Genomic DNA, 11,348 nt, shown 5'->3' with positions numbered 1-11,348 from the left:
TAAATGCTAATTGTAATATATATAATTATAATATTATAATATAATTATAATAAATATATTTTTCTAAAATAAATTTAGAAGAGAGAGTAATGCTTTTATTTTGGAGGAAAAATGAATTTATGAAGAATTGACACATCATTTTTTTTAGTTGATAATGCAATAAATATTTTCCTTTTACCAAAGATAGAAAGACTCGAACCCGCAACTTCTAAATGAGTATGAGGAGATTATGCTATCTGAGTTATAGCTTGCTAGCATAATAATGCAATAAATATTGATTTTATATAATTATAATAAAAATAGTTTCCTAAATTAACATTATTCATTAAATGTTAATTGTAATATAATTATAATAAAAATATTTTTCTAAAATAACTTTAAAAGAAAAAATAGTACTTTTATTTTAGAAAAAAATGAATTTATAAAAATTAACTCCTCATTTTCATTAGTTAGAGAAAAAATTAGGTTTAGACTTTTAGTGTATTAAGGAAATAGATTAGTTTTTGTCTCTTTCTAAAACTTATATTTTGAATTTTTTCGATTCTTTATTTTATTTTTTTTGAAAATTTTGAAGAAAAATATTCTTTACAAATATAATTTTTTTTAAAATACATTAAAATTAGAAAAAATATAGAGAGCTAATGGCCTAAACGTACAATGTGTACAATAAAGATTTAGGAAGTTACATTATCCTGTCAGATTATGTTTTTGAGATGAGTGAGTTTATGACATTGTATGCTTAAATCATTAGCTCCCTAGTAATACCCTTCAAATTATAATTTAATAACTTTAATCATACCGCCGTAAATTCTCATAAGTCATAAACAATAAAATCAGATGCCTTGTTTCTTCTCTAGTTTCTTCTCTAGTTTTCTTCTTCTACGGCTCTTCCTTGCGCGCCTCCACCAGCTTCCTCCTTCTTCTCTTCCATCATTCCCATCACGCGTCAACACGCGAGCGATGGATTCCCTCTCCACTGTCTCCCCTTCCATGGTGCTCCCTCCACTAAATCCTTTCAACCGCCACACGCGCCACCTTGCACTCTTCTCACGCGCCCCTCTCCCTCCCAGTCTTCTCTCTTCCTCGACGTCTTTCTCCAAACTCTTCAGCATCAGCTTCATCAGAAGAAGAACAAGAAGGACCACGAGAGGCTTAAACGACGTCTCGTGCAGCGCTGGCGGTGCCGACGACGTTAAGGGAAGCAAAAACGACGGTGGATACGATGAAGAAGAGGAGGTTGAGAGGGCGCTTCATATGGACGGGACCATCCCTGGAACCTCCGACGAGTTCGTCAAGCGTGTCTCGTCTCGCGCTTACGACATGCGCAGGCATCTCCAACAATCCTTCGATACCAGTAGCTACGACGGTGCGTTTTCCTTATTCTGATGCCCCCCCCCCCTTTTCTCTCTCTCTAATTTTAGGGTTTATTTAGATGTTAGGGAAATTTGGACTTGCTCTGATAAAAGGAAAGTAGTTTAGTTGAATTACCTGCTGAGTAGCTGTCCCTAATTTTTGGTTAAAAAAAATTGATTAGAGCTGCCAGTGTTGGAGAGGCATACCGCTTACAGAATTTGAAATGCTTGAATAGAAATGACTACTAGTGGTTTCAACCCTTGAGGGAAAAATAAAACCCGAAACCTTAGGAAAGTTATTTGATTTTGTTTGCTTGGGTACATGAATGTTCTGTGCCCTTGATGATACATCACTATACCAATTATGGTACTTATTGCTGTTTGTGCTTTTTTGATAAGAGAAAGAAAAAGGAGAAAGGTGGTCCATTGCATGATGCTCAGTCTAGTGGTCTCTGAACATACTTGATGTACATACCATAGCCTAACATCTCTAGTCCCCTGTGTGAAGAATTGAGATACTTTTGTAGGATTTAAATGCATGATCTAGGACACAACGAATGACCTTACATTTCTGTCAAGGCTCATCCGAAGAAAGAAGGAAGGGAAGAGCAGAAGATAATTATATACAAAAAGGATGAACAAAACAACAAGGATGTGACCATCGACTAAGCTAAGCTTTCCTATCTTATTTTTGTTTATTGTTCAACAAAGTGGAACCCTTTGGAGAGGATTATGGAAAAATCAGAGGGTTAGCAGCAAAAATTAGTCATTGATGAAGTTCATTGTTCATCTCAAACCAAAACCACCAAAATAGTGTACTGCAGGCTTCTATAGGGGTTTTCCATCATGGCAAATATAACTGTATGATGTGTTGCGGAATAGTCTGATCCATGTGAGTAACTGATCCGATCTAGTTAGGCCAGACTTGATTGTTGTTTTAAACATACAACAGTGGAGCGTTGCTTTAGGGTGTGTTTGCGAGTTGGAGTTTTGGAGGGGAAGGGATGGAAAGGAAGGGTTTCAAGAGTAAAGAGGACTTCATGTTACTCTTCAAACCCTTTTCTTTCCGTCTCTTCCTGTCCAAAACCAAAAGTAAATGATTTACACTACCTTGCTGCATGTTTAAATATGCTGTGGTTGCCTGTGTTGTACATAGTGCTGGTTGTGTTGTGCGCATTTTTGGATAGATTGATATGCCCGTGTCCCTGTTGGGTGTACCCATGTGTGTAGGTGGATAGGGAGATTGTCATAGAAAATTGAAGGTTTATATGGTAAGTAAAGCATTATTAATATTTTGTTTGTTCCTTTCGTTCATTTTAACAGTATTAGATTCCAACCCTTGGAGAGAAACTTCAAAGCCTGTTTATGTACTAACGCAAAAGGAAAATCAATTGTGGACAATGAAAACCCGAAGAAATAGAAGGTTTGATCCACTTTTATGCTTGCTTTTTCACCCCTCCTTAGTAGTATACACCATATTTCCTACCTGAGATTTTTTTTCTCTTTCTCTTTTTCTTAATCTCTAACAGTGAGGTTGAGCGAGAGCTTGGCTTATTATTTTCCAAAGGAGGCAACTGGAGATCTGGACTTGGGAATCAGTCCAAACAAGCAAGGGGAGGGACAAAGTTTCAAATGCTTGTGGAAGATATTAGAGAGGGAGTGCTGGTATATATTCATACAAATGCATCACCACGGTTAAATTTATAATTATCAATGTATTGTGTCATTGTGAACATTTAGTAATGTGAATTTCCAACAAATTCTAACTTTATGCTCTACCATTTTATTTTGACTAAATGGTAATATGATGATTCTTTTGCTGCTGCATATAAAACACCTTGAGTAGTTTTTTCTTGCTATTTTGATTTTGAGTAGTTTTTCTTGCTATATCATAGCCTACAGTCTTAAATAATGTCACTAGTAATTGTACTCTTTCTCTTTTTTATTTTTTGGCATTGTGCACTTTCTTTCTTAGCATACATCTGTGTGTAAATTTCCATGAGGCGTATTAAAATTTCCCTCTATTATCCCCTACAAAACATGCCTATATATAATTTTTTTGGGGTGGAAAAGCCTTGTTTGTAAGATACTGCGTATTTATTGCAACTTTTCAGTCATTAGAATGGTTTAATTGCTTACAACTTCACAATATGTTTTCAGGTATTTGAAGATGAAAATGAAGCAGTAAAGTACTGTGACTTGCTACAAGGAGGTGGTCAAGGTTGCGAGGGTGTTGCTGAGATAGAAGCCTCATCGGTAAAGAAAACTAAACAAATTGTTATTTTCCATCTGTGCTACTTAAATAACTTCCAAACCATAACGTCTGCAATGTCCATCTTGCAGATATTTGATCTTTGCCAGAAAATGAGGGCTCTTGCAGTTCTATTCCGCAGAGGGAGGACACCTCCACTACCCGAAAGCCTTCAGCTCAATCTGCGAGCTCGGAAACGGTCACTTGAAGACCAGGACGACTGGGAAAGAAAAAAGAAAAAGAAAAAGAAAAATGCTAAGATGTATAAAATTATTAAAGCCACGAAAAAAAATGTACAAAATTATTATTAGAGCTTAGTAAAACTGTAAAAGAAATTGATTTCTTGATTATAATTGAAAAGAATATATATAGCATGTACGGTTATGTTACACGTATACGACAAAACTCGTTTACAATACTCAGCACGTGAAAATTATATACTCTCTTGATGTTATTGTTTCTTTTTCATCTTATTGTTCTGTGGTTGCATCTTCTTTTTCTGCTAATCCTGCTTTTAATTATTGTTGTTTTTCGTTCGATTTCTTCATCATCGATCTCTTTTTCTTTCTCTCGACCAGCCTACTCTCTTTTATTTTTCATTTTTTAGTATTGATAAAAAATAATTTTTTTCGAAAAACATGAAAACCACTAAAATTTTAGTTAAATAATACAAAACTGTAACTTGAAAAATACAGAATTTTTTTGTTTATAATTATTCCTATCCTGGTTCAAAATTCAAAATTAGACCTAAAAATAGACAAAGTTCATGTACGTCAAATTCGCTTCACCACCGTATCTGACCTCATCATCACCGTGTCTGACTTCACAGGGTTGACCTGGTATGTAGAACCTTAATTGCACCTATAAATAAGCTCATATATTTAAGATAAGATCTTAACAACTTCTAGATAAAAGGGAAAGATAACTACCCGCTAGAATAGGAAGGGAGGTTACAAAAGTGGCCACAAGATCACTCATTCGATTGTGAAAATACCTCTTTCAACTCAAGTATTTCTCAACTTTAATCTACATAAAAACCTGCCTAAAACTCTTGCTAATTTAAGCATCGGAATCCCTTGCAGGTATCACCCCATTCTCAAGATGTCGGATGATGGCACCTCTTCCATAGAGACATCGGACTTAGCATCCAAAAGGAGTTTGAATCTCACGTTTAGGTTCAATCCATCCATTTCAAGTAACCATTGTAACATCCTATATAATTAAATGATTTATGAGATACATTGATTTTTATATTAATAAGGATTATTATATAATTTTATTATAATTGAATATTTTGCATAATTGAGATTAAAACTCAGTAATGGAAGAATTACATAATTTAATTTACGTCATTTCTATTACGAATATTTATTTTATTAATGTGAGCTTTCAAAGACTAATTTATTAGGAATGATTAAATTGATAAAATACTTTTAAGTTTAAGTAAATTAATATTTATGTATAATTTTTATTATAATTAGTTATTTTATTTAAATTGAAATTAAAATTCCGGTAAGAGAAATATAATAAAAGATCTTATAATTTAATTTAGGTAATTGATATTTCAAGTTTAAAGTGTACCTTATAAAATGTTATTAATATATTTTTTTTGTAATTTAAATAAAAAGTAATTATCTGAACTCATTGGTAGGTTGATAAACAAAATTATATATATATTTAAAGTAATTTTACAGTATTATATTTAAATCTTAAGTTACTCTGTTATTTCGAATATTTTGTAAAATTCATATATTACTCGTATATATTTTATTCTAACCCTAGTCCTATGTTCATTGTTTTATACATTATTATTTAACAATAATGTTCTGCATTTAAGTAATTTCCCTAACTAAGTCCAACTATGATATTTTCTCTCACGTGCTGCGCTACCTTTTCTTTCATGCTTTCGTAATAGACTTTTAATGTAAATCTCTTTAACATAAAGCTTCCTCTTCAACGTAAAGCTTCTTTCTTCGTTCTTCTTCAACGTAAAGCTTCTTTGTTCTTTTCTGATTTCTCTTCAGATTTTCGTTCGTTTTCGTTGTATTTCTCCTCTGATTTCTTCTCTTTCTCTTCAAATTTTGATCTACATTTGAATAACATATTATTCTTTTGAATCGAATAGTGTATTATTCTTCTGAATCAAATAGCATTTTATCAAAACAATGAATGGTTCAAGCTCAAATCAGTTGAATGAGAGCAATTTAGATTATTCTTCAGAATCGAATCAACTGGATGAGGTTTGGATTGGTCTTCATTTTATCTGGTTTCAATCTTCAATAATTTTGAATTGAATGGAATGGAATACTATTGAATAAAGTAATAAAACCAGTGTTCAATTTTTGGTTCATTTGGTATTACACAATAGTCTTGTTTTGATAATATTTTCGGTTTATTCTAGAATGCAAGAATTTTTGAATTTGAATTTATATAATGGACACTTTTCGATTTATTTGTTATTACACAATGGTCTTGTTATGATCTTATTTTGGTTCATTCTTCAACAATTTTAAATTGAATAGAACAGAGTGCAATTAAATAAAATGATAATGAATAATTTTGTCATTCTTTACTAAAATCAATGTTGTTTATGAATTTGAATTTGGATAGAATGCAAGGGTTTCTGATTTTATAGAATGCATATGTTTCGACTCATTGGTTATTACACAATGGTCTTGTTATGACAATATTTCGGTTCATTTTACAGTCCAATGTGTTGTCGATGAACAATTTATCCCAAAGGTTGAGATGACTTTCAAGACACTTGAAGAAGCTGAAAAGTTCTATAAAGATTATTCCAAACTTGCTAATTTTTCTACGAAAATAAGAAATACCACTCAGAAGGGAGATGAAATTAAGAACGAACTAATTACATGTAGTAGAGAGGGGAAATAGAAATCCAAGATATCTCGAACTCTGAAGACAAACCCTTCAGCCAGAATAAACTGTCCAGCCAGGATTTATGTGCATATATTGAAGGACGTTGGTCTTTTTATTATGATACGTGGCCAGGAGGGCATTTTCATCATTTTAGAACTAAAGAAAAAAAATAGTAATCTCGTCAAATTCAAAGATTTGAATACTCGAAGAATTGTACCATGCCGGTCTTGGACATTAAGAAGACCAAGAGTTAATCTAAAAAATAATAGTGTTGAAATGGCAACAACTCATAAGGCCCATTGGGTTAAGGCAGGACAACAAGAAGCCCAATAATGCTTTTCAAATTTAATTAGAGGCATAATTTATTATTAATTTTTGAATTTTATAAGCATTTATTTTAATTTGTTTTGCTGTTAGAGTTTATTGAAAGATTTGATTTACTTCTAATTTGCTTAATAGTATTTTTAAGGATTTTAAATTCAAATCAAATTTTATCTAATATAATAAGATCAAATATGATTTAAATTAATTATCATATCTTTAGGATTTTAAAATTTAAATCAAATCTGATCTAATCCAATAAGATCAAATTTGATTTAAATTAGTTATCTTATCTCTAAGAGATTTAAATTAAGTCATCTTATTTTATCTTTTAGTCAGTTTGTTAGAGGCATATTTAAACACCTTTGGTGAGACAATTTACACAATTTTTTATGAATGAAATTTTCTTTGTGATTTATGCACATTTTTTTAGTGTGATTAAGTGAGGTGAGTGATTTTCTTCGCTTGTTGCATGAAGAAGATCGAAGGATCCAACATTATAGTGATTCAATGTGGTGGTTTTATCAACTTCATCCCTCTGATCTAGGTTGTCAAAGACAGGAAGACCTAGTAGAAAATTCCTTCCGGTGACCTAGGTTGCTAAGAACATATTTCTTACAGGTCTAGTATGAAAACCTTTATCTACCCTTTTATGCTTCTGCCGCATCTTTTTTGTTGCGTCTTTTCTCCATCCTTTTTCTTACCCCTTTATCCTTCGTACTAATCTCTTATCATCTGATATCAGTTATAGGTCGTAGGTAAATTCTTATTTATCTACATATTCCATGGGTCTTGTTTAGTCCCTTTGTTTTTTTTTCACTTTAATTTCTGCAAATTCACTTTAGAGTCCACAAAAAAAAAAGAAAAGAGTCGCGAAAAAAATGATTGAGTATTACGATAGTGATGATGAAGGAATTTCATATGTGAAAAAGGGTTCTTGGTTGCAAATCCTTGCATTTAAAAGGAGAAATGATCCTGAAGCTTATTTTGGATGGGAAAGGATGGTAGAGTCGATTTTTGCAAATTGCATCCTTTCAGAGAAAAAGAAGGTTCGACTGGTACAAGCCAATTTTTCCACTGAATTAGAAAGACCTAGAAGACGGTATGGAAAGAGCCCAATTTGCAGTTGGGAGAAGATGAATAAAATCATAAGGAATCGAGTTGTGCCATCATCATACTACAACGAATTTTTTATAAAATTTTGTAAGTTACAACAAGTTTCATAATCAGTGATGGAGTACCACAAGGAGTTTCTATATTTGATGGAAAGGCTAATATTAAAAGGAGTCCCGAGGTTCTTATGGAACAATTTTTGTTTGGATTATGCGAAGAACTTGCAGATAAAGTACAACGTTACCGTTACACGACCATGGAGGATGGTCAAATTGGCCATTGACATGGAGCATATGCAACAATTTATAGCAATTTGGAATTCCAAAGGAGCAAAATTTGAGGATCAAACACAAGTCAAAGTTCTTGATTTCAAGAAGAATATTATAGATCAACATAAGAAGAGGATTTCTTCTACGCCTATCTTTAATTCTTCTTCAAAGCCAGATATGGAAGAATTTGTTGAGTATGCTGTAGATGGAGATGTATCCTTGGAAGATTTAAAAGTGTAGAATTTCTCAATTGGGTCCTTGGGATGTGAGCAATTTGAAAAATATGAGAGAAAAGAAACTGAGAAAGAGAGTGAGTGTTTGAGTGAAAAGAATCCATGTTTGATTGAAAGCAAGAGTTTTGAGAGAAAAGAGGAGAATAGTGAGTGAGAGGTGTCAATGAGTAAAAAAGAAACTTAGAGCAATAAACACAATTGTGAGAGAGATATAGAAAGTTTTAGCTTAGACAAGATTCCATTTGTATCATTGAATTCTACGGAGTCTTTAGTTTCTCATACATCTAACTATGAAATTCCTAGTATTTTTATATCAATTTTTTCAGGCTTTGTAGATTCACTAGTCAATTATGGAGACATTAATATGGATGAAAAAGAAGAAAGACAAATTGCACACTTTAGACAAGATGGTGAAAGTATGGTTGGAAAAATTGAACTTGCACATATGAGGGGACATAGCCACAATTCAGTGGGTAGAGAAGAGCCATCAAGCTATAGTATTTGAATCCGAGGATTGGGTTTGGATTCCTTGGAAGGAAGAAGAGCTTCTCATTCAAGATTCGAGGACGAATCTTTTTGAAGAGAGAGAGGATGATATGTGGTCAGGAGGACATTTCGTCATTTTAGAGCTAAGGGGCAGCATGGTAATCTCGTCAAGTCCAAAGATTTGAATACTAGAAGAATTATACTATACCGATCTTGGACATTAAGAAGATTAAGAGTCCGTCTCAAAAACAATGGTGCTGAAATGGTGACAAGTCATAAGGTCCATTGGGCTAAGGCAGGACAACAAGAAGACCAATAATGCTTTTCAAATTCAATGGGAGGCATAATTTATTATTAATTTTGGAATTTTTAGGCATTTATTTTAATTGGTTTTGCTGTTAGAATTTGTTAAAAGATTTGATTTACTTCTGATTTGCTTAGTAGTAATTTTAGGGATTTCAAATTTAAATCAAATCTGATCTAATCTAATAAGATCAAATCTGATTTAAATTAATTATCATATCTTTAGGATTTTAAAATTTAAATTAGATATATTATCTTTAGGAGATTTAAATTAAGTTATCTTATCTTATTTTTTACTTAGTTTGTTTTAGAGGTCTATTTAAACACCTTTGGTGAGACAATTTACACAACTTTTGATGAATAAAATTCTTAGTGCTTTATGCACGTTTTTTTAGTGTGATTAAGTGAGGTGAGTGATTTGCTTTACTTGTTGCATGAAGAATCCGATGACCTAGGTTGCTAAGAACAGGTTTCTTAGAGGTCTAATAGAAAAACCTTTATATATCCTTTTACGTTTCTGCTGCGTCTTTTCTGTTGCGTCTTTTCTCCAACCTTTTTCTTATCCCTTTATCCTTCGTACTAATCTTTTATCATATTATTTCTAAAGTTATTCTGAATTATTTACATCCTTGCTGTCTAGATCTAGCAGAGATGCTTAAACAACACAGAGAGCTTAGCATATTTGTGCGATGTACCATTGAAAATAATGAGGAAGCCAGAATCAGAACGGGTAAAACATATTAGTCATTTGTAGTAGCAGTGGGTCGTCATCATGAACTAAGTTTTATTAAAAAAGATGTGAGAAATTATATTACAATAGAAGTACGAAATGTTTCCAAACAAGATGATGCCAACGAATTTGGGAAGTACTTATTAAAAATGAAAGAGAAGAATCAAAATTTCTTTTGTGAGCTTAACCATGAAGTTGATCACTCTATCAAAAATGTATTTTAGGATGACGCAAGAAGCAGGGCTGCATATGAGTATTTTGCAGAAGTAATTTCATTTGATATGACTTACAACACAAACAAGTATTCGGTTCACTATGATATAATATTCGATTCATATGCATAACCAGTTCCAGTTCATAATCGTTGGTGTCCATTTACAGGTACAATATGGTTTTTGGCTCTTTTGTGGGTGTGAATCCATGGTCAGTCGACACTTCTTGGATGTGCTTTGATGAAAAATGAGGATATTCAGTCATTCAAATGGTTATTTGAATGTTGACTTCATTACATGGGAGGAAAGGCACCAAAATGGATTCTTATCGATCAATGCACATTGATTCAAAGGGCTATTGAGAGCTTTATGCCAACAACAATTCACCAGTGGTGCATTTGGCATATCAAGAAGAAGATCCCAAGTAAATTAAATGGCTACATGCGACACGAAGAAATCGAACAAGAGATGAGTCATGTTGTTTGGAACTCGTTTACAAAAGATGCATGTGATAGGAATTGGAATGATTTTGTCATGAAGTATGGTGTTTGAGGTTATAAGTGGCTTTCAAGTAACCAAGGCTTCATTTGAATTAATTGATGTTATTTTTTCGGTGAAAACGGGTATAAGTTTCAGTTCATTTTGTGTCTAATTTCGGTAATATTTGAAGATTGCACTATAAGAAAAAAGGCCTGTCGGCACCTTTTTTTCTTGCCACGCTTTTAAAGCGTGCCCAAAAGTGGTCTTGGGCACACTTTTGCGAGGTGGCCATTGATTTATCATTTGGCCACGCTTTTTTTGGCACGCTTAAAAAGTGTGCCCGTAGAGGGAAATCGGCACGCTTTTTTAAGGGTGGCCACTTATTTAAAATTTGGCCACGCTTTTTTACTGCCACGCTTTTTTACTGCCACGCTTGAAAAGCATACCCATAAAGAAAAGTCGGCACGCTTTTACGAGTGGCCACTAATTTAATATTTGGCTACGCTTTTTTTGCCATTTGCCATGCTTGAAAAGCGTGCCCATAGAAAGAAACCGACACACTTAAAAAACGTGGCTATACCTTGTGTATTCATAAAAAAATCTACCCATAAAGTTCCCCCTAAAATTTTAGTTTCCCACCTATTTTTCCCACACTTAACCTATATTTTTCTAAGTTATCAAATTTTACCCAACACCACACACTAATAACTTAAACACT

At 33.0% G+C, this 11,348-nt stretch overlaps 1 protein-coding gene across 1 annotated transcript; it reads left to right on the top strand.

The window, feature by feature from the left end:
• The first annotated feature begins 833 nt into the window (after window positions 1-833).
• On the top strand, window positions 834-4,044 carry LOC107489574 (uncharacterized). The gene is made up of 5 exons (XM_016110323.3): window positions 834-1,366; window positions 2,676-2,775; window positions 2,882-3,017; window positions 3,513-3,608; window positions 3,696-4,044. Exons 1-5 carry the CDS (start codon window positions 838-840, stop codon window positions 3,912-3,914), a joined length of 1,080 nt encoding a protein of 359 aa, XP_015965809.2. The 5' UTR covers window positions 834-837; the 3' UTR covers window positions 3,915-4,044.
• Window positions 4,045-11,348: the final 7,304 nt, after the last annotated feature.

This window comes from Arachis duranensis, chromosome 5, assembly GCF_000817695.3.
Source record: "Arachis duranensis cultivar V14167 chromosome 5, aradu.V14167.gnm2.J7QH, whole genome shotgun sequence".
Taxonomy (NCBI): Eukaryota; Viridiplantae; Streptophyta; class Magnoliopsida; order Fabales; family Fabaceae; genus Arachis; species Arachis duranensis.
The sequence above is the reverse complement of the archived record's forward strand: the minus strand, read 5'-3'. Positions and strand labels throughout refer to the sequence as shown.

What these genes read in the sequence shown, in the direction of transcription:
- LOC107489574 (XM_016110323.3), top strand. Translation starts at nt 838, where the DNA reads ATGCCTTGTTTCTTCTCTAGTTTCTTCTCTAGTTTTCTTCTTCTACGG. An exon ending in CGATACCAGTAGCTACGACG is followed by an intron (nt 1,367 to 2,675) that starts GTGCGTTTTCCT and finishes TCATTTTAACAG; the next exon opens with TATTAGATTCCAACCCTTGG. An exon ending in ATATTAGAGAGGGAGTGCTG is followed by an intron (nt 3,018 to 3,512) that starts GTATATATTCAT and finishes ATATGTTTTCAG; the next exon opens with GTATTTGAAGATGAAAATGA.